Raw genomic sequence first — 23966 nt, 5'->3', positions numbered from 1 at the left:
GCTCCTATTGCAGTATAATAGACATTTTAAAACTGCGTGGCAGTACACAGGTGTGCACTACTCTTAGGTGTCAAACTATCATTTTTTAGAAGCAGAATTCAGGAAGTATTCTTCATGCAGCAAGGTTCCAGACAACTAAATTAACACAAATGCTTAGTTTGCCATTTCAATGTTCTGATTTTTAAAAATCTTTCCAGCTGATGTAACAGTGAACTAAGAAACATGTGACATTAGGATCTCAAAATATTACACTGGATGTAATCATAACTGAGAGCAAAGTTACGTTAGCTTAGAAATAGAGATGATTCGTGGCTTGCTCCAGAGACAGGCAGAACATTCTAGCACTAACAATGGAAGAGCTCCAGTTGCCTGAGCCCAGGAGCCTTTGCACAGCAGCTCTGTGTGTTACTAGCATAGCATACACAGCATCATACTTACTGTGGTGCTGGCTGCTGCAGGACCTTCTTTACCAACAACCTGACTTTGTTCTTCAGGACCACGGGTGACAAGAATCCTGAAGTGCTGCTGCCTTGTGTTTTGATCTGGTCTGATTTTAAACAAGCATCCCTGCCCTTGAGGAATCCGCTCTACCGAGCTGCTTCTAGACCCACTCCTGCCATTTCCATGGGGTTCTGAATTCAATCCATCACCTGTGGAGCTAATTTCTTCTGCTGGTGGCTGAACAGGGTAAGAAGTACTCCTTTCCAGCCGTATCCGAGGATACCTGACCAATCTGTCCCCTTTTGTTCCAGTAAAACCAAAGTTATATTCGCCTCCCGCACCCATACCACTTGTCTGTGACTGCTGTAACTGAAGAACAAAGAGCTTTTTCCCTGAATTTGCTGACATATCTGGCACATGCTGCAAAGACCAACGCCGTGGTTCAGGGGTGGGAGCACGATTCTGAGCCTCAGTACCAAAGGGCAGCACAGTAACTTGTGGCACGTCTGCACTTGAAGCCCGATGCTGAATCCTCACACCGCTTATGTTTAGACCTGAAGCTGCTTCATTGGCCTCACCTTCTCGGGCAGCTGATGAAGCATCCTCACTTTGGTTACTGGAAGGAATAGTACAAAGTATTCTACGATTACAGCAAACAGTTCCATTAATCTGTTGCCCGAGCTCTTCCGTCAGCCTGGGTGGAGAATCTCCAGGAACCACCTCTGGAGCGCTGGGAGAAGCAGCATGGTCTTCAGCAGGGGGTGCATAATGCTCCCTGAAGTCAGAGACTTTGCAAGGAAGTGTTTTTTCCTCAGGAGACTCCAGGGTGGTGCACTCATCCGCGCAGCCATTCACAGCTTTGCGCTGGAGAGAGATCTGCATGGACGAGCTTCTGGTGGGACGCACATCGATGCTGTTCAGCAGCTGGGGAATAAACATGGATGTGCTCCTCTTCAAGGAGCCCACTTCCTGCAACTCGCCACCACCACCGTAATCTGCTCCGTGTCGGGAGAAAGCGTGAGGACTGCTCCTTCTTGGCAGAGTGTGGAATGCCATGAAAAAGTCATCTTCTCTCTCCCGGTCAAGGATCTCTGATTCGGGGGCTGTGTTGCTTCGCCCAGAGCCAAAATGAAACCGCAGCCGGTGGGCCATGGTTTTACAGAGAGAAGAAAAGGAGAAGGAGAACAGCAACAATTCAGGCACTGCCAGAAGTTAAAAACCAAAGACATAAACTCCACGAAAAAGTGTCCCATCTGCCAAACTGTTAGCACTGCAGCCCTGATAGCGACAGATAGCAGAAATAGCCCAAGTGGCAAGCAGCATTCCAGGCATGATTGGGTAAGAGCAATCAGCGCTCCTACACACTGTGACATAGGGTAGGATGGTGGGGGTCACGTGGCCTGGTTCCCCTTCTCCAATGTAAGCTGCTGGGGGGTTTGTTTTTTCTTTTTTTTTTTTTTTTTTTTTTGCTTAATGCCAGCAAGAGCCTGAAACAGCACCTTCACAGCTGCTCCTTTTCCATCAGAGAGGAGCGGCCCCAGCGGGAGAGCTCTCACAGCTGACTGAGGCACCGAGGCACACTCGGCACTGCTATAAATCTACACCACATCATACTCACAAGGCACATTCGTATAAAGTGCACACACAACATTTAACAACAACACTCTGATTTAGTGTTAAAAGTTTAAGTCAACTCCACACGCAAATTAGAAAAATCATTTTAAGGTTAACATATTGGTATGTGTTAAAGCATTAGACTATCATGGCAGAACACGAATAAATATAGCACGGTTATGCTTTCAATTTTAACTGTGCTCATAACACGTTAGGCAACAAACTTCTTGCCTCTAAAAAGCCCCAACTTTTATAGTGTCCCCGTGAGCGCAACGTAACCTACACTACCCTGCACAGTCCCTTTTATCATTAAAAATCCCACCAAACAAAGCAATCATACACATGGCAAAGATATCTCACACAATAAAGGCAGCAGAAATGCGCAAGATGGCAGGAGACAAAGCTTCTTTTTCAGTTTTACCAGGCAGGAAAGTCGAGTGAGAACCGGAGACGGGTGTTGCATGTCGTTTTGTACCGATTTGCCTTCAACACCGTACAGAAACTCTGCCCATTGCTGGCCAGGCTCCAGCCAGAAAGTTAGCAATATTACCACGAGTACAACTGCCAGCACGGACTGCAGCTACGCTCTCCGAGAGCCAAAAGACCTCAGCAGAAAAACAGACAGGCAGGATACAACAGAACGTAAAACAAGCACCCTAAATCAGCTCTATCACAACACAAAAACTCCGTGGTCTGAGGACACTCACATGGGAAGTGTGCTCACAACAGCACACACCAGAGAACAAACTTTTTAGCAAGGAATGTAGCTTCATTTCAGACAGGGACCTTCATTCCCTAAGAGAACTTGAAAGGTAAGTTTTGTCAACAGCTCTTAAAAATTCTAGGTGGAGAATCAACACTCTATCTAGACATTTAAACCCCTGCTTGTTTTTAAAAGACAGAAAATGACCAATCACAAGAGAAATGGAAGCTTAAAACATGGAGCTGCCAACAGACAGCACAATCCCCTATTGTTTTTAGTGAACCATGAGCCAACAAGAAGAAAAACATGAATAGCTCCTACACAGCAACAGTACTGTAGATTGCTTCGTGGAAGCACAGGTGCTGGTATTAGTTTATCTTATTTCTCAGATAAAATGTATTATTGAAAGGACACAGTCTCTCTGTGCACTGAAAATGAAGTCTGCATCATATATTCTCTGTTTTGATTGGAGGATACAATGTAAAGGATGTACAAAGACAGAAAGTGCTTTTATAATATGGGAATGTGAAGAAGAAAAAGTTCTTGCAATAAACCCCATGCAAAGAAACATTGACAGTAACTATTCCAGGGTAAAGTCAAAATAATCAGTTCAGAGCCCCCTCATCCTGTGAATGTAACCTGATGGCAATCTGCAGCTCTCAAACCCCCAGCATACTTGCTTTGTCAATAGCTCAGTACTTTCTGGAGGGAAAGCAAGGGGCTCCTAACCACAGGTTGCTGCCTTTGTAAGCAGGTTATGAGCCCATGGGGAGATTGCCTACAGAAGTAGGATTCCAGGAGAACAGAAAATGGGTCAGCCACAAAGTCCTACTTGATCTGCCACTGTAAGGCCCGTGCTGCATACAGAAACAGGAAATCTCCAGCAATACAACTGCAGTCAGCATGCCAAAACTGTCATTTCTCACTCTTACTGTGCACAGGATTTATCTCCCAAACTGCCACCTGATCCAGTCACCCACAGACACCCCCGTGCATGACATCCCCTGAGCAGGACAGAGAAGCCTTTCCACAACTTCTGCTCTGTCCTCCCCCAACAGCAAGGCCTCCAGCCCCCCAGGGCACAGGCAGGGCTGTCCTCATGGCCATCCATGCACACTGCTTTGCAGTCACCAGCACAGGATTTCTGCCTCAGAAATCTGACCAGTGATCTCCTTTCAGATCAGAAGGCATTGGACAGTTTTAATAAAGCAAGTGGTCATTATCCTCACTGTATGTCAATAAATACACCCACAGTCAGCCCACTCTAGAGACACACTGTCACAAATCTACCAATTCCCTTCCTCCTAAAGGAGAAAATCATCAGTTGGTTGCCAAGTCCTTTTTTTCCCTCCAGACAAGTACAGACTGTCTGGTTTTCTTTGCTGTATGTTTAGCAAGAAGACAGGAAAAGAATGTATTTTTCAAAGACAGATGTTTCCATTGGAGTTTTTTTTTCAATAAAGGATCTTCCCAACACTGATCCCCACCTTCACAAAGCAAACAAGTTTAGCAGAAACTATGTGCACCCATCCAAGAAAATGTTAGTACCTGATCTCATGAACAACGAGATGGTGCTACAATTTTCAAAAGACAAAAAAAAAGCCATTCACCCAGCACCCCATTGCTGGCATATTTAACCTAGTAAGTGTCACTCCATTGATATCTGTGTGAAAACCTTATCTACTTAATCATAACAAAACCAAGAAGCAGTAGGATGTTAGAATACATCTCTAGAAGAATTATTCCATCAGAGAAATTAAGTTCCAGACTAAACCCACTAACAATATGTTGGGCATTATGATGCAGAGACATGAAAACATGAGAACATTATTTTGCCATTACCTTAAGCCTTCATATACTCACATCTTGAGTACAAGGTGAAGCACTGCCAACCGTAACCCAAAGAAAGGATGAAGTAGTATTAAAAGGTATAGGAAAAACACTAAAATGATCAGGAGGTGAAGTACCTGCTTTGCAAGTGACAACAAAGGTTGGGACATTGTGGATTTGCACTGAGAAGGTTTTTCTCTGTCTGAGTTAAGCAGAACCACTTTGCTCAGTTCCAGCAAACTACTACTTTTGTGTTTAATACTTTACTAGTCCCCAAATCAGATTATTTTTGTGCTTCTATCTACATTTTTTTAGCACACTTATTTAGGCAACAGACAAAAAAACACCTTTAAGATGTGTTAATTTTCATCAGCTGTGTTACATGGCAGCCTTTTATTTAACAAAATTAGGAGAAGCACTCACCAATCTGTTTTCATCAAACACTTCAAACAGCAGGCGATGATTGGTTGGGTTTACCTGTGAGAAAATTCAAATAATGTCACTTTAAGTTCATTAGCTTGATGATAACAATGTATGGGTACTAGTTCATACAGTGATTAAACCAAAGCAACAGAACAGGACTAACAGGTATTATGTAAATCTTTAGTTTTACTAAACTGGAACACTTTGTTTCTAAACACTACTGCACCTAGAAATAGTCTAGTACCTGACATTAAGGGCTCTGTTTACTGTGGTCAGTGCAGGATTTTGATTAATAGACATGCCTGTGGCAAACCCAACAGGAGCCTCTCTAACACTTGAAAACAGCAAGTCTACCTCCAGAAAATTATTCAGATTGAAGTAAATTTAAGCAGAAAGACTATCAACATTTAAAAGGAAAAATCAAACAAATAAAAAACCTAAACTCTGGCAGGAAAACAAAACAGCCACTATTAAACAAGAAAAAAGTTCTATAGTATTTGATCCACTTGATATGTTTTTTCAGTCACAATGTCCAACCTGTTTAATTACAATTATTTAGAAACAGTATTCCACTACAGAAGAATGATAGTTCAGTGGACTTCCCACTTTTGAGAAAACCAGAAAACTGTGACACGCAGAAAAAGGCATACATTATTTTATATATTCACATTATTGTTTAGGATTTTCAGGACATTTTAACAGAGCTGCTATGATCTGTTATCTGCAGTTCAGGCAACATGAACTGAGACAGTTTTGTGTATTGCCTTTTCCTAGGAAAAGTCAATTATTAAAAAGCTTACCTTGAATAACATTGATTAAAATTATAAGCAAAAATATACATAACAAGCCTGCTTAACCCTGACCAAATATACTTCACTTTAAAGCATGTGACTTTGTTCCTTACAGTCTGCCTTACAACTCAGCATGGTTATGAGAGCAGTGCTCAAGGAGCTGTGCTTCTGGAGGTGGGGTTATCCATTTCCAAACCATGTCTGCAGTCTGGATCCAATTTGGGAAAGAGCTTGAAATATCTTCAAATAGATAAATAGCCTAAAATGTTTTCCCTTCTCTGTAAAAGGGACATGATGGCAATCTCTTCACAATAAAAACTCTCTTCTTACTAGAAAAGCTGAATTATTAAAATTCCTCTGCATGTTTACAGGCAGGTAGTTTAAGCTGTCCCAGGGTACAGCCCAGGTGCAATCAGCAGAAATTATGGTGATGAAAAGAGAAAACCTTAGGCCCAGTCACTACCTGGTGCCAAGGCAGTCCCTATGGACTCTGTGTAACTTAGTGTAAACCCCTGTTTTTTCCCTCTGAACAAGTTATTAAAATCAATGTATTTCATTAGATAAGGATGATTTTATATATGCACATGGCTCAGGATAAAAACCTAGAGAAGCTCTTTGGGACATTTTTAACAGCAAAGATTCCACCAAGGACTCCAAAGTTGGTTTACTAACAGTGATACTGGTGGGAACTCCATCAAGCTCCTGTGAGCAAGGCAGGCAGTTGCTCAGGCTCTAGAAACAGCATTCAACACAACACCCATTTTCACATCTACAATGACATCTTTTCTCATGCAGCTGTCTAAGATTAAATTTTAAAAGCCACTGAAATTCTACCTAGCCTTCCTTTGTGGAAGCTACAGCTGCATTAAAATTAAGTCATTCTTCCTTGCAAAAATATTTGCAGCCACTGAACAACAAATTTGTTACTGCCCTTCTTATTTATGCTATGTTTGGATGGATAATCACCATTTCAGCCCCTTCAAATGTTTAAAATTTTTTTCTCTGCTAAAATCACCCAGTTGTAGCTATAGCTTGGTTTTCATTTAAGATGTAATAAGATTAAAATTAACTACAAAATGAGGTATATTTTGACCTTTTTTTCCCTATTATTTGCCACTGCATTAACACTTTAAAATCACAGCAAACATGCTCTGCTAAAAATGTATTTTCAAGTAAAAAGTTTTTTATTTGTCAGACAAATCAAAACTTCCTCTAAATAAAATCTAAAACTGTGAAACTGTCTTCCTAGATTAACTTTATGTGAATTTCTGATGATCATTCCATCACTACAGAAACAGAAGAGCAATTACATGAGGACAAGCATTTTTTTAAATGAAAACAAACAAGTAAGGTTCTTCCCAACCTTATCAAGCATCCAGTGATTGTATAGTAACGATTCCAAGTAAAGCAAAACTTACTCTAAAATAAAATTCTTCATTCCATTTTGGATTCAGTGTCTGTAAAAGAAGAACATATTTACATACTTAAATTTCTTTAGATTTGCCATTCTGCTACCAGAACGTGCATGCAAGTGACAATGTTCAAGGAAAAAAAGAAAACCAGCATGTGAAAAAATTGGAAAAAATATTTCCATTGAATTAATTAGAAGTTCTCTACTGAGTAAACTAATCGTGGGAGGATACTTGAGTCAGATAATCCTAAAATAGATTTAATATAAATAGGATTCTATGTGCAAAAGACAAATCACTGAAAACCTATAGAAATTAAACCTGAAGACATTTTACTCTCTAGATTTGTTTAAACTCAAGGGGAAAAAAAAAACCCCAACATTTTTTAAGCCAAAGGTCAACTTTTGGGCTAATGAAGAAGGACAGAATTACACTATAAATTAAACAGAAAAAAAAACAACAAAAGGAAGAAGTATGATATTCTTCCTAATCTCCCCAAGCCTGTGGAGCATTTTAACTTTGTTTTAATAACCTGAATAGAAGGTAGAGAATAAAATATGCACATAGATTGCAGTTTGAAGGAAGCTTAAGCATGAAATAATAAACTGATTAAAAAATATATATCTGAGCTACAAAATTAATAATTCTGGCAATTCAAATTAGGATAAGTTTAAAACAAGTATGGTACTGCAAATCATTCACACTAAATCATTCTGTCACACAGCAGAGATTGACAAGAAGAGCTGACAGTAAAAACTGGCTTCCCATCCACCAAAATGGTTATAGCAGTCACTTTTGTAATAAACAATCTTATGGCAGAGCAGGAAAATGTTTCATATTTTCAATAAGTATTTTCTTAAAGGATAAGAGCATTGCAAAGGGCAGATGGATATAATTTGTATAGGTGAAAGGCAGGGACAGGGGTTGGGGCAGACAAACTTTCAGCTTTATTTGCCTTAAGGAGCACAAATGTCTGCAGAAAAAAAAGTAATAAGAAAAAAAGGTTACTTTTTGAAAACTTGTATTCATTAAATGCAGCTGTTATTGGCAAGAGAGTTTCCATGTAATTTTACAAATGAAGCATGGTCATGTACCAAATTTGAGGGCACTATTGTCCATCAGTGAGGCATTAATTCTGAAAGCTGCTTAACCACAAATACAAATTTCAGGAAATACTTGATGTATTAGGCAGCAGAATTTTTGGTAGATGCTCTGGTAACTAGCAGAAATTTCTTCCACCTTTACAAGTCAAACAAATAGTAGGTCAAGTAAAAAAAGTAAAACCACTAAAATCCTATCAAAGGAGAAAAACACTTGTAAAGAACAAAGACTCCAGAAATAAATGAATAACTTTATAAAAGATAATAGCAGGGAAATGACAGCAAAAAGAGCTACATCCTAAAAAGGGCAAGCACTGTACAGATAAAAAACTGCCAAGAGTCAAGCTGAGCTACATCTTCCACAGGATATTAGAACAAACACAAAGCAGGTTTTTCAACTAGATAAATAAAATGAGCACATGGAAAGAAATGATGCTACTAAGCAATGAAGCTCAGTGGGGAGACTCAGCCTGTGGAGACATGGGAAATCATGTTTAATGTTCCATGTGGGACAGGCAGAGAAGGATGGATGGGCAGACAGGCAGGTGCTGTCACAACTCTGATGTGCAGGTGAAGTCTTCAGAGGTCAGCAGAGTCAAACTGAGGACAAAAACACCTTCACACAGACTTTTCAAAGCATTGAAACGACATCAGAAGCCTAGCAGCAGGAATCAAAAAAACAATACTGAGCATTCTGCAAGACTGTAAGATGGCAAGAGCAAAGACAACTTCTTCCACTGCAGAAAGCAGAGAGTGCTCCTTGCAGGCTGCTCAGAGCACAACTCCAAAAGGAAACACAAGGGAATACTCAAATTTTACAGCTGGAATTACTAAATGCATGGAGGGAAGTAAATCAGAACAAAGTCTCAAATTCAAAATAGCCAGATCACACCAGATGAACCTGAAGATTTTCTGACAACTATTTTTTCAGAGTAAGGAAACAATGGGTATTCCATGGCTTTGGCTCTTACTAAGCTCTACACAACAGCAAGGTCTGGCTCTCCAGCAGGACACCTATCAGCAGCTGTGCAGCTACTGTAAAAGGAGGATCAGAAGGGCAAACTCCAGCCCCTCCAGCCTCCTTGAGGGCACTCCTGTGAGCCAGCAGCACACAGCTACCCACCGAGCTGAGGCAGACAAAAATGAGCAGAAAACCAAGAAACTAGAGAAGGGTCAGATGCCCTCATATTGAAAGAAAAGCTACAGAGCTGAAGGAGGTAACTGACAGTGTTTTTCAGAATCATTCTTGAGCCTTTGCTAAATGTTTTTGTTAATGATTTTAATTAAAAATCAAGCTACCCTAAGAATGTTAGCTATTTATAAAAAAAAGAGACTGCAAGTTGCACAGGAAGAATACTGCTTTGGGGGCAGTTCAAACAGTTCAAACCAGAGATGACTAACTGGAACTTCCCAACAGATGAGTTAATATCACTACTATGGACCTGGCTGAGAAAGTCCAGGCTTCAAGTGACAGTTACAAGAAACACTGAAAAAAAGCAGATGCAGGAATACATCATTGTCATCGTCTCATTCTCAGTCCTGTCTACAGTTGGGTTGTTGTGCAAACATTGTCCTTTTGCTCTTCCTTCCAGGGCAACAAAGATCCCTAAAGTTCCCTCTTCCTCGATACAATAAGTGCAACACTTTCACATCTTCCACATTTGTTTTGGTTTTTGGTTGTTTATTGATGATGGTCTCCTGAGCAGCTTTCTTATTCTCCTTTCATATGATTCCAAAGCTGGCAAAATCAGCAAGTTTATCTCTGTTACAAGCTTATCTCTGATGCAAAGCTCTCACTTCACCCTCTCCTGACTTTTTGCACCGCAGCCATTTCAAATGTGTAGGTTATGAACATGTCACATTTTTAGTAACCATGCTCTCACACCAGCAGCACCCTTGCAAAGAAAGGCAATGTGGTTTTAAGAGGAATTTGAAAAACCATTTTAAAAATTCAATTAATTAAAGAAAGAAACAAGAAAACATCCATGCCACACTGCCTATCTCCCCTTCCCCACTTCATGGAACAGCTACAAAGGATTTCTCTCAAAATCCATAGGATCCTTGCACCCTCAGGGCCTGGCTCACACTCTCCCTGCTGCCCAGATTGCCCTGAGCTTTAGTCACAGTAACACAGCAGGCAGAGGCTGTCAGGGCCCTCTGGAGATCGTCTGTACCATCTCATATACCTCAGGCAGTTGACAGCAGAAGCTCACTGGAATTCATGTGGGTTTTCTCATGACACCTAATGTTCTGATTTTAGAACAGCACCATTCTATTTTGTGTTTTAGTAACAAGATTTTCCTCACTATTGTGTTCTGCAACGTCAGTTCAATCATTGATTATAAAAAGCTTCATAAAAATGAAAACTCATTATATTTTATGTATTTTCACAGGGGTTAGGACTTTTTTCCTTGCTGCCATCACTACCAGTAAGTTTAGAAACAAAAAGAAAATATAAAAAATTATTAGGGCCTTGATAATGACCAATATACCTTGTTGGAATTTTTGTGTGGAAAGAAGTTAGGAAACAACAACAAATAATCTGGGTTTTAATTAAAAATTATAACATTTTCAGTGCAATTCCAGGCTCTTATTACAGCTGATCTTCTATCATTCAGCTGTTTTCAATGCCCATCTTAGGAAAATATTTTGAAAATGGAAGTTTTGAAAAGGATCATTAAGGAATGATAATTTTTACCTGAAGCCAAAGAAATTATAATTAAAATATGACTTTGATAAAAGAAACAGTGAATGATGGAATGAGATTTGACAACCCAAGGTTTAAAGAAAAATACGCATTTTGGAATTTTTTTTTTCTTGCTTTTCTGTTAACAGATCATGCACACTGAAGATACATGCACTTGTTTTCTTATTCTTGTTTGAAAAAATACATTATTCTGTTGCTATGCATGTATGCAACAATTTAAGGGTTGTATAAAGTTACAGAACTATCTTCCAGTATTGCTAATATTCCCAAAATAATGGCATAAACAAAAGAGTAAAAACATACCTTTTTAATTGTTTTTGTCTGCACAAGAGCAAGTTCTCTGTTCTCATCTGCTACATACAAGGAAAGTTTCACATACGGGTCACTGCAAGAGAAGATGTCATATTTAATGGGAATATAATTTTACAGCCAAATATAATTTCATTATAAATTTGTCATTCCGATAGATAACAATAGCAGTTCTAAACACTTAAAGTGAAAGAGTTTTCAGTGAACCCTGGTATTTACAGTGAGCTACTGAAATATGTAAAATATGTGTCTGAATATGCTTAATTAAGTATTGACCATAGTACTAAAGTTAATTTATCTTGCAGCTTTGCTGCACTGCTATGGACAAGAACCACTTGCTCGCAGACTTTCTGCTCATGAGCTGCATGTGGCAGTCCATTTAAAACAAGAGTCAGGGAAAAATCTGAGCCTTCCTAGTGCCAGTGGAAGGACACTGCATCTGTTGGGATGTCAAAGGACTCCACAAGATCTGAAGAAGGGCATCCTGCATGCTACAGCAACCTTAGGTATGCTAGCGTGGTTTCCACGGTACTGGCAAGTTACACATTCACATATATAACCTTTTCCTTATAGAATAAACCAGTATGGCCACAAAAGTGATCCAAGAGGATGCTGAGCCCCTGGCCCAGGGTGCCCAGAGAAGCTGTGGCTGCCCCATCGCTGGCAGTGTTGGAGGCCATGTTGGATGGGGCTTGGAGAAACCTGGGCTGGTGGGAGGTCCAGGGAGGTCCTTTCCAACCCAAATTTTTCTCTATTAGGATGAAGCACCACAGTAATCACACAGAGTCATGGCAAGGGCTAAAATCAGACATACTTCCAAAATCATGAACCTGGGTATCTTCTATGTATAAACACACATGTACCTTCTATGTATAAAACACACTGTGCCATACATATTGGTTCTTAGTTTAAGAAATATTAGAGAAACCAAAAACTCAAGGAAGCATTTCAGTCAGTCCTCTTGAGCTACATCTTTGGTGGGAGAAACCTGTGGTTTTACATTAGTCAGTTCAAAGGAAGGGCTCAGTGAAAACAAGACAAGTGTTACGGTTTATAGGCTTCAGACAGTACCACTGGGGACAGGGCTCCATCCCATCTAATTTCAGTGAAGTCAGCTGTCCAAATTATATCAAAATAAAGCAATAGATTTTTTTTCTAAATTAGATCATCTTAAAGAAAAATAAATGGGATGACTCAAGTGTCTTTCTACTGCACTACCTAGCCCCCCAGAGTTCAGCAACATGTACTAGTTTCAGGGTTGTGACTTGGCTAATAAACCCACTAAAACAGCAAATGCCAACAAGAAGCAAGCAGATGCTCCAAGCTTTCTGCAGAAATCAACTCTGCCCAGCAGGGCTGATGCTGAATTCACAAAATCCAGAGCTGACACTTCATCCAGATGCCAATGTCCTCTGAGACCCATTCCAGCATCATCATACCCGGGCTACTTGAGCAATGCAACAACTGCATTTCCTTCCTCACAGCTCTGGGTAACAGAAGCAATTTATTGCTAATTATTATCCAGGGCAAACTTGGTAACTGGAATCAAGGTGAGGTAAATATTTACTGCAGCTTTTATCTAGCCATGCTGCTTTTCAAAATACTGCTAAAATTACATGTTTACACTTCCACAAGGATTTCACTTCCCTCCCATAAAACACCTGACTGATTCTTACAGGACAACTTCTAAACAAAACTTCCAAAACCCACAAAATTGTGCTCATACAACAAAATACCTGACAGCTGCAATGAGCCGATGTTGACAGAGTGCATTTTGACTGAAGAGAAGGAGCCACAAAAGAGCTGTCATTGTAGAGGCATTACTGGACAGTAAGTAATCACTTTTTTAATGCTAAGAATATACTCTGACACTTTAAACTTTACACCCCAGTCCCATGCCATCTTTAAACTTCTGGTGTTGATCCCAAATGAAAGCTCATCCTCTTGAACTCTAGCATTACCTGCAAAATTTCCTCAGGAAATTCAAAACTCATCTCTGGGCAGGAGACCAAGGATATTAAAACATCTCCATAATGAGAACATACACGGCACTAGGAGCCTTCTGACAACAAGAATTCTATGCACATTCCAAGGCCTGGAATGGCAAACAGCACACCTGTTTTAGAAAAGCTACTGCTATTAAACTCTAAGCAAAACATTCAACTACTCTGGTAATGAAAACAGAATATATGGATCCACTGCTAGAACACCTGCTCTCAGATGTTGATTTCACCAAAACCAGAAACACAACCCAAACCCAAGCAAACACAACCCAAACACACAGCTCAAACCCAAACACACAAAACCACAATCAAACACAACCCAAAACCAAACAAATACAAACCACTTGGTCAAACCAGAGTTGTTTCTAGATTCCTAGAAAGAATAACAGAAACACAAGAAATGAAGATGAAAGGCTCAGAACTTCAGAATGCCCATGAAATACAGTCAGCCTGCCTGTGTTTCTCGCAGAGACTGCACAATCTACTCAACCATAAGCTCAGACACTTTACCTAGAAGGAATACAAAAGCACCCAGCAATAGTCAGCCCTGCAGAGAAAGTGCGTGTTACCAGACAGCACCAGTCAAGCACCTCTCAGAAGGTGGTACCACACTGTCTCCTACCTGGCTCTTAATACCTCTATACATCCAACCAGGTTTTCAGAAAGGCTGGGAAAAACTAAAGCTACAAAGCTGACAGACCAACTGAGGCTTGAGACCAGATGTAGTTAAAGCACTGAGCAAACTGGTGAAGAACTAAAGGAAAGGGAAAATAATGAAAGAAGCAGATCCACAATTAAGATTATAACTACAGTAACAAAACAAAATACATAGAAGGTATCCCAGAGAACAGACAGAAAGCACCTAGTTAGTAGCAGAAGCACTGAAGGAACTTTGCAGTGACTAATTGCACCCTGATGTCCCACCTAAAGGCAAGTATTATAGGTGAACATGGCATCATTGTAAGGTAAAGCTGGTACTGATTTATAGATGACAACATCATCAGTAAAACAGGAAAATTCACAGGACAAAACATAGCACCTGATCTTTAAAAAAAATCACTGGAAAAATTATCAGCAAACTGGAATGACATATACATGAAGACAAGAGGAAACGCCACATTCCTGTCCAACAGGATTTGTAGAAGTATTAAAGAAAGGAAATCCTGATGATCCAGATCACAGAAGACACAATAATAAGTGAGATGCCTGCTGAGAGTTCTCAGAGAACACGACAAACCAGCCAGGTTAGAGGAAAGTGTTGAGGACAGAGAGCAGACTCAGGTGAGTTTGAAGTTGGGCTTGTTAGGTATTTGCACTCTGAAACTGATGGATTAAAAGGAGAGGAGGCAGGTGATTACAATGAAGTAATGTTTTCTTGACTTTTCAAGGAAGACAGATCCATTCTTGAGAAAAGCTTTAAAAAAACCCCATGTGGCACTGCTGGTGCCCACAATTACAAGTGATGCATGAATACTTTCATTGTGCTCTAAAAATAATTTTAAAATAAAGCAACTCATTCCACAGTTCCTTGTCAATGTCAGTCTCTGACTTGAATCATGGCTGATTTGCATCAGGTTTTAAAGCTGAATGCCAAGGCAACTTTAAGAGCATGTCACTGGATGAGCAGAATTAAACTCTTTAGTTCATGTAGATGATGTTGTCTATCTGACATTTTTGAACTAACAGTTTTGCAATTTGCTTGGAAAACTCACTATAGAGGTAGCTTTGAGAAAAGTACTGGTTTTGTCTTTGGAAGAGCATAAAAGATTAAGTGAAGAAATGTGGCAAAGTAATAATATAAAAAACTGCAAGTAGAAAACTTAATCTGTGGGTTTTTTGCACCAATACCACTTGTAAAATGCAATCATTATGAAACCTGCAATGTGACAAATTGACAAAATCATGGTCTTCCAGAAAGCTGCTGACATCTATTAATGTAATTAATATCTGAGTGCAAAGTTACACAGGTGGGGTACTAGAATTACTGTAGCAGCAGAAAGTGGACATAGAAAATGCAACACAAGTCTGGAACCTGGGAGAGACCCCTTATAGCCAGCCCCAAACCTGATTTTGCACTGGGCTTTCAAACAGAAGGATTATAACACCAGGGACACCAACAAAGAGAGATGACAGAGTGCCACACAATGCCAGTGAGGTCACTGGGACCAGGAGGATGCCCCACTGAAGGGATAATCCAACAGGAACAATAGGAGATAATAAACCTGCATTTAGGCAAACAAAGAGTAAGTTTATAATACCCTCACTATGTGTCAAGGTATTTCCTGATGAAAGAGAAGCTGTTTTTATAATGAAGATTTAGCAGAAGGGGGGTGAGGTGTATCCAAGTTCCTTTTATCTGCTGTAGGGCTTTTTCTCTCCTGACAGTGCTGCAGAAATTACACCAAAAAAGCCAGGCTCTGGTGCGTTCATAATAAAACACAACACCACAATAAAAGGGAGGGGAAAACCCCTCAAAATTCTAGGCACTGCTACACTCAGTCTAAAAAGTTATAGTTTTTAATGCTTTAAATTTCTTGTCCTTGACAATGTCATCACCCACTAATATCAGGAGCCAGCATGTATTATTAGGCATTCTAAGGACTAAGCAGGATTTTAAAGTCAGTTCCTGTAAAGAGAAATGAGCCCCATCACTACCATCCTAGTGCTGGAGATAAATGGGAGACAAGTTCTTGGATGTTTTGTGTTTAGATTCAAACAGATGATGGAAAATGAAGCCTAAAGACCACTGCATGTTTCTCTGAATCTGTTCTGCTCAATATCTCAAAACCTTTTCCATTTAAAACTTTTTAGTGCTAACAGCCATACACATCATTTGGTACAAGCCCCTAGAGATACAGCTGTGCTACAGCTGCAGAAGTAGATGTGTGAAGGTATCTGGATTAGCTCTGCCCATGGCAGCTTAGCCCTTCGTACAGACTAACCTCCTCCTAGAGGACACTCCTCTGTATCTGCTTTCACAGATGTACTTCTACAGCCAATATGCCTTCAAAAAACAGTTTTCAAATTCAGATCAGTAAAACATACCATCTTCTAAAATACTCATCTCAGTGAACCTCCATAAAATTACAGGAGCCCCACAAACATCAAGTAATATGAGGGCTAAGCCAGATTATCCTCGGAAAGACATTTCTTGAACTTGAAAGTGTTTTACACTTTACAGTGTTTGTCACTTTACAGAGACAACTCTGTGTGTGCACGCATGTGGCAGAACTCAAGGAGGGAGCAATAATTTTTTTAAATCCTGGCGCTTTGTTTTGTGTTAGATTCAAATAGATGATGGAAAAAGAAGCCCCAAACATGCATAATTAAATAAGGCTAGGATAGCAATGAGATACTTCCAACAAAGTTTCATGAAGAGCAGGAAAAACAATGTTATAAGGTGAAGTATCTCTTAGAGTCAGTAACTTTGATTCCCTGGCAAATTTTCCCATTCCTGCTCCTGTCAGAAGAAAGAAGTACAGTGAAAATACACAGAAATTAACGACAGAGAATGCCAGCATCACTTGCTTACTTCTTTTCACTTTAGCATGAGCCTTTGGGGTTCATCTTCCTGTCTGTACCATGTAAAATCCAGCATGGGTTCTTCTAAAAGAAATGGGATTTCACTCTCACCTTCACACAAGTCTCATGTACCATGACTAAAGCAAAGCCTGAAGTGATCAACCATGCCACAATGAAGAACGTCTGCTTTCAAGGAAAGAAAACCTTACCTCAGCCTTCACTGAGAAGCCAAACTTGCAATCCATTGTCTGAGCATCCTAAAATCTCACTTCTCCGTACTAGATCCCAGAGACATTTTACAGGCCTCACATGTTATTTCTATTTCATTTTCCAAATAAAATCTCACCTTATCTGGAGCTACAAGAAATTTAGCAAGGCTTGATTCAAATTGCTGCTAGAGATAATGACTCACACTACAGGCAGCTGCAAAGAAGTGCCTGTGGGTGAAAAAGGGAGCTACAAATTATATATCATACTCCACCTACAGTGTCTCCACCTTCCTAGGTTGTTCCTTTAAAATGCTTACAATAAAGAGTAAGAAGACCAGAAAGAAAAAAAAAAAGAGGAAAGAAAAAAAAGAAAAAAAAAAAGAAAAAAAAAGAAAAAAAAAAAAAAAAGAAAGAAAAAAAAAAAAAGGAAGAAAATTCACTGACACCCATCTTCTAGAACAGAAAAGTTCAACACAGGAATTCCAAGCAGCATCCCTACCAAGGAATGCCCCACATGCTGGCTGCATTCAGGAACAGGCTTATCCAGCCTTACACCAACAGGCGAGAGTGGCCACAATTTCAGAGACACTTTAAGTGACCTAAATGAGCACTACTGCTAGAAGCTGGCTCGCCCCACCACGTGCTTCTGTCAACAAACATATAACACATACCTCTCCCAGCAAGAGAGTAAACAGAGAAATGAACTTGGGTTAAGCTGCCTGCCTTTCATCTAGGGTGCTATAAACCCAGAGTAAGTCCTTCATCCAGGTCTCCACAAAGCCTCCTAAACTTGTGCTGGTTGGTGGGAGCATCAGTGGAAGATGGGATGAGCAGCTGGGGACCCTGGTTCTGGTCCCCAGCACATGATGTGCAGGTCTGGTGAGGATCTCAGACACAACTGCTGTGGTCGCTCCCTGCTGCCACCCCCTCCTGTGGCACATGGGGCAAGGGAAGCCATTTCGCAGGACCAAGCTGAAGATGACTTAGCTATTTTTGCCAGGTTTTCTGCTCAGCAATGGAAAGAGTTGTGTAAGCAAGACTCTGGCAGTACTGATCTAGCAAGTGTAAGTTGTCACCTCGCCCTCAGAAAGCTTGGCATGCCACTGGGGCTCTTAGCCCACCCACAGGTCACAGGAGCCCCCCATGTCCTCTGCTCCTGCAGGGAGATGGTGAATCTGACACAAAATGGCGGCTGACAACAGTGTGAGGCGGAAAGCCGAGGAAGTGTATAATTAGGCTGTGGAACCCACTGTAGTTAGGAAACTGGCCAGGTTTAAAAGGGACCAAGTTGGTCATGGGCATAAGAGCAGTCAGCTAATATACCAAAAACTTGGGAATCCTCCTGCCTGAAGTCTGATGTTGAAGAATCTTTAGTTACTCCGGTAAAACTGAAACTTATGAGCAGCACCTCATTTTCTTGCTAATGAGGTTGAATTAGCTGGTAGAGATAACTCAAGGCCAGACTTCCAACAGCTTCAGCTTAAAAAAATCCTGGATTCAGACTTAAAAGGAAAATTGAACTCAACATAGTCTGCTAAGTATGAAGTTTTCAGTGCAAAATAAGGAGATATCTATCTTTTGTCTAAATATATTCAGTGACCCTAATTCTGCAACACAAACTAGGTGAGAAAATACCCTTACAGGCAGGGAGGGAGGTTATTTTTCTAGCTATTTCATCCTCTTCCCACACAGAGTCTTTACCAAGAGTGAACAGGTTTCACTGTGATTCCTCCTCCCTTTCAGCACCATTCAAACCCACCTCAGTCTGGGAAACACTCTCATAGGTTAAAGAGCATAAAGAAGCAAGAAAGAACACATTGAAGATCACTTATTCCAGAGATACTACTTCCAGCAGTCTGACTGCAGAGCAGCACACAGCTGCCATTGGCAAGTCTCACGTGTACCTTTCAGAGAGAACCTCTTCGTTTTGTGCAGATGAGACAACATCAACTTTGCTACTGAAGAAAGCCATTTTGTAAACACCCCAAAGCACACTGTATGTTAGTGGGAACGTAGCAACCGGACCAGAACAGTAAAAGTGATACGGATTAAAACCTCCTCACCCAATATAACTTATCACTAGAAATTTACATGGCAGATCCCAAGTAACTCCAGCATCCACTGAGACAGCTTTACGACACCAAAGTCTTTAAATTTGTCTCTCTGAAACCACATACATCACACCAAATGCAACAGCAAATATCCTGCAAAAGAACCAGGGTTATCTTCAGTGTTAACAAAAATTAACTGAAGCAGTGCCAGCTGATGAAAGCAAAAGTATCACTAAAGCCAGCGACGTTGTCAGTCGTTCCAGTAACCAAAGACCAGATCTTCAGATACTTCAAAACAAAAAAGCCATATACCAACTGTTCCAGAACTCAATGTAAACTTCTAAACAGAAATGTATGGTTTAGCAGCACTTGAGAGAGTGATGCCCTGTCACAACCTGCCATGGGAAGTGGGCATAGGACAGAGTTACAAACTACACACAACCTCGGTCCCTGCAGCCTCTGCTCCACCTTTGCATGCAACTTGTGCCCCTTCGGGTTTTTTTCATCCCAGTTTATTTTATCCAGTGTTTAGCCTTGTTCTGAAGACTGAGTGAATAACTTCCTCAGAGATTTTCCTCAGAGATTTTCCTCAGGTTCCCCACTTCCTTGGCACTGGACTCTTTCACAAACGTCAGTCCCGCTCCCCCACCACTCATGGAAACTGAGGGCTGGCATTTCCCCATTTTACAATCAGATGTCCAAAATGCTGGAAAGAAACAAAAACCAACTTACAGAGTGATTTTCTGTGCTGCTTCTCTGACCTGGATGTGCAGAGGGCTGTGTCTCTCCCTGTCCCCCAGCAGCCCCTCAGCCGCACTGCCGCCAGCTCGCTGACAGGATCTGCGCTGAGGCGACGGCAGAACCGGCCGGAACCGGCTCAGCCCGGTCTGGGGCAGCCCCAAAACCCCTCAGAGGGGTCCTCACTGTGCCCCTGCCAGTGCCCAGGCATGGACACACAACATGGCAACCCACTTGAAACACAGTTTTTTAGAGTCCGAGGCCACGGCCACTCCGAGGCGCTCAGAGCGAGATGGCGGCGCCCCTGAGGAGCGGGTTTTGGCGGGAAGCGAGGGACAGGCTGCGCTCCTCAGCCCTCACACCACAGCACCCACAGACACGCTGCTCCCCACCCTGCGCTGCGAGGGGGGCACGGGGTGAACAAAGTGAAATCTTGAAAGCACGAGGCACCCTTTGTTAGAGAAATAGCACCTTTTGTAACAAAGACACTGAGCAGCCATGAGAGGAAAAAGCAAGAAAATTCTTCCTTATTTTAGAAATGATACGGCACTTGCCATGAGTCAGCACCAAGATTAATTTCTTAGTTACAGAGATGGTTATTTGTCATGAGGTTGTGTTTATTAAGATGGATTTAAGAAAAGCTTGTGTGTACAAGGGTTCGTGGTTGCCTGTCAAAGCTCTGCAGCTACATCTGTAAAAGAGAAGGCAGCTGCTTTCAAATAAGGCAAAGAGAGGCTGCAGACATGAATCACCAAACAAGAACACTAATCAAAAACTGCTGAGAGGGGGAGTTCAGTTTTGTTCTTGTGTGCTATTACTCATTGTAGCAATGAAGTTTTGATGAGATTCACCATCACACTTTCCATCTTACCAAACTGCTCCTTCTGGCAAGAAAAGTACCAGGGAAGACAGTGGCAGGGCTAAGAGGAGCGAGTGACTTCCCCACAGGACCCTTTCACGTCAGTGTTTACAGTGTCCCACTCAAGCAAATATTTACATATCTCTTTGGATATACAACTATTAAAATTAAGAAGTTATGTTTTAAAATGTTCAGTTTTCCAACTCCAGTTACATAGGTCAATGTTATCCCTCAAATATAGAACTTCAGAATAAGCCCCATTCTTAATTTTCTTTCTGCTCTCTGTAGATACACATAAAGTTTGCATGAGTTTATAAAACATTCACATGCAACCCAGTGTGTTAAAAATCACACAGTCTGCAGTGTTAATCATGGCATTGGGCAGAGAAATAAGTGACTGAGCAGCACTTTGATTGCATCCCAACTACGAGGCAGAAAAAGGAGCAAGCAGCCCTGTCATGCTAAGCCAGTTGTAACCCAACCATAATTACAGTCTCTGCAGAAATACCTCTGATTATATCCTCTCACTGAACTCACAAAGAAAAGGCCCTGGGGGTCCTTGTGTACATCAAGCTCATCACAAGCCAGCAGGTTGAGGGAGGCGAGCACAAGAAATCTCGTTTTTATTGTGAGGGTGGTCAAACAGTGGAACAGGATGCCCAGAGGCTGTAGAGCCTCAGCCTGCTTTCATCCTCAAACCCAAACCTACACGGTCCTGCCCAGCCTGCAGGATTGGGGGACCCTGCTTGAGCAGGGGTTGGGCTAGAGTCTGACAGAGACTCCTCCGACCTCAGCTGGTCTAGGATTCTGCAGTCAGACTGAACAGAAAGGTTTATTGGCCTCATGCCAGAGAGCTCAATTTTGCACCTCAGGAAAAAAAAAAAAATAAAAAATCTCACAACACTTTTAGAAATTTAATTCTAGGAGAAATGCACCCCTGTTTTCAGGGACCCCATTCAATGATGAAGCCACCACCCACAGGATTACTCTGTATGATCAAATCAGAATCAGCTCCTGAAAACCAGCCTGGCCTTGGGCTTCTGTTTCAAAATACAAATCAGGGGAAACAAACTTTTAAATGAAATCTAAGACTTTTCAAACTATAAGAAAATTCTTAAAGCCCTGATACGCTGGAAGTTATGCATTTAAATTGTGTACACTTCTACAGTAAAGTATCCAAGTACAGATGAAATAGATAAAATGTTACCAGAGAAACATTTGTATCTTCCAAGGATCTGTAACAACAGCGCAACACTTTAACACCATCACAGGCTTAAAGAAATCGCTGCCTTTAATTGCATTATATTGCTTATTCATCTACTTCTGCATCCATTTATTCACATTAACTTTCAATTAAAATAGGGTATTGTATATATTTATTAAAAAAAATAGTTCTAGAGCACCACTTCCATGTATTTGCTTTGAAAGGTCTTTACAAAGAAGCCCAGATTGCAATCCTCTTCATACTGTCCAGAGGAGTAAGGAACTGAAAAGGAGACTCAGCCACCCACCCAGGGTTTTTTGCTGCTCAGCTGGAAATTTAGTACTATGTTTCCTGACAGGTATTATTGAAGTACCTTCTAATTTGCCTTCCAGTCATAAAACAGTCCAAGGACATTATTTCTTTTCAGAACAGGAATAGCAGCATCTCGGTTTTCTGCAGCCCAGAACTCAGTAATCCAATAGAAATACTGCTTTGTAGAAACGTAATCAACACCAGACCCAGGAGAGCTTTACTTGAGGTCGGGAGGGGAAAGAAAAAAGGAAACAGAATGGATTTTCCCCCCCAGTTTGGCCTCACCCCCTCCTCAGGTGTGACCCAGTCGTGAGGGTTACACGCAGGCACACACTGTGCACTCTCTGCAGTTCGAGTGAGTCTACTAAAAAAGGGAACCCAAAGCTGTGTCTGCCCCCTGTCCCGAGATCACCCAGCCATGATTTCACAGCAGAGCCCCAGGAGTACAGACAGACAGACAGACAGACAGACTGCCTCTTGGCACAGGCTCCACAACAACGCCTGGGGCCGAGAGGACACACTGCTGTTCACCCCACGCGTGGGACAGTGTTTATGGAGCACTGAGTGTCCTGCTCGTCCCGGGGGGGCAGGGGAACACCGAGCAGGTTTTAAAGCCAGATGGAGTGGCAGCTGAGCAGCCACGCAGGCAGCAGCTCTGCAGGAGAGGGACACTGGGGCTGGAAACTCAATCAGAACAGCACTTCATGGACACAGCAGCAAGTCTGGTCCTACCAGGCCCCCAGGAAAAGTGAACCTGCTCCTCAGAGGGGCTCTTGTCTTGGAAGAGGGCAGCTATGTTCACCTCCTGGCAATCTGCCTGCCAGCACACTGTGCCCCATCCCAGCAGAGCGGGTGAGCTACGGGTTGGCTCCTGCACCCCAGCACACCACCCCTGCCAGCCCAGGAGCCTTCTGAGGCAGAAACAGGGAAATGAGTAATTAAAGCATACTGGTTAAGGTTGCATCAAAAAATTAGATTTGGAGGGCTAACCCATGATTCATGACCATCTAAAACATGGACAGGGACAGTGGGGTGGATGCTTTCCCTTCTCTCAGGTCGCATTGGCAGGCATGAAACAATAAATCGCATGCCTCTGTACCCAACCTCGAGGGGATATTTTAAAAATTATTTCAGAAATAGAACTGAGATGCAATTTTGCCCTGCTTTTTATGCCCACAAAGAGTCACTGGGATACATGAAACTTTCTGGATTAACTCATCTTGACTGATGATCCTCTGCAAATATTAAACCTGCATTTCCTGCAGGGGAGGCGAGGAGGGAAACAGCTCAGTTCTTCAGTTCACTGACAATGACAAATGCAAGTAGAATTTGTCTTAATGCACAACAAAAACTACATTGGCCAGCTGGGAAAAAAAACCAAAACAACAAACCTGAACAAAAACTAACCACCAAGTTATACCTGCTCCAGTTACTTACAGAAAAGATGAGGGAAAGTTCTAGTGCTAAAGCAGTTATTTTTGGAAGTGTCTGCATTTCCCTCCACATTTACCTACACTGCAATGGCTCATGCTGCCCAGAGCTTCCTACAGCTCCCACAGCCTCCAGGAAAACATCCCCCTAGGGCTGGCTGCCCCCAGTCCTGCTCTCCAAGCTGGGCAGAAGGGTCCTTGGAGCCCACGGGACAGACACAGACACCTCACTGAGGGGCACCAGCATGCACGGGGACACACTGACCTGAACTGACCATTTGGGAAAGCTCCTCAGTAGATGCTGGTGCCAT

At 41.6% G+C, this 23966-nt stretch overlaps 1 protein-coding gene across 11 annotated transcripts in view; it reads right to left on the bottom strand.

Annotated features, from left to right (window-relative positions):
- NEDD4L (NEDD4 like E3 ubiquitin protein ligase) overlaps positions 1-23966 on the bottom strand; it is a 119535-nt gene that overhangs the window by 59216 nt on the left and 36353 nt on the right. For 5 of the 11 annotated variants that reach the window (XM_071729786.1, XM_071729787.1, XM_071729789.1 and 2 more), the window contains 3 exons: positions 11322-11403; positions 7221-7259; positions 5012-5065 (listed from right to left, as the gene is read on the bottom strand). In XM_071729786.1, the coding sequence (XP_071585887.1) occupies positions 5012-5065; positions 7221-7259; positions 11322-11403 (175 nt within the window). Of the gene's footprint in view, positions 1-438; positions 2602-5011; positions 5066-7165; positions 7260-11321; positions 11404-23966 lie in introns of those variants that run through there. The other 6 variants (XM_071729782.1, XM_071729783.1, XM_071729785.1 and 3 more) reach the window with 4 other exon arrangements.

The sequence above is a fragment of the Heliangelus exortis genome, chromosome W (genome assembly GCF_036169615.1).
Source record: "Heliangelus exortis chromosome W, bHelExo1.hap1, whole genome shotgun sequence".
Classification (NCBI taxonomy): domain Eukaryota; kingdom Metazoa; phylum Chordata; class Aves; order Apodiformes; family Trochilidae; genus Heliangelus; species Heliangelus exortis.
The sequence above is the reverse complement of the archived record's forward strand: the minus strand, read 5'-3'. Positions and strand labels throughout refer to the sequence as shown.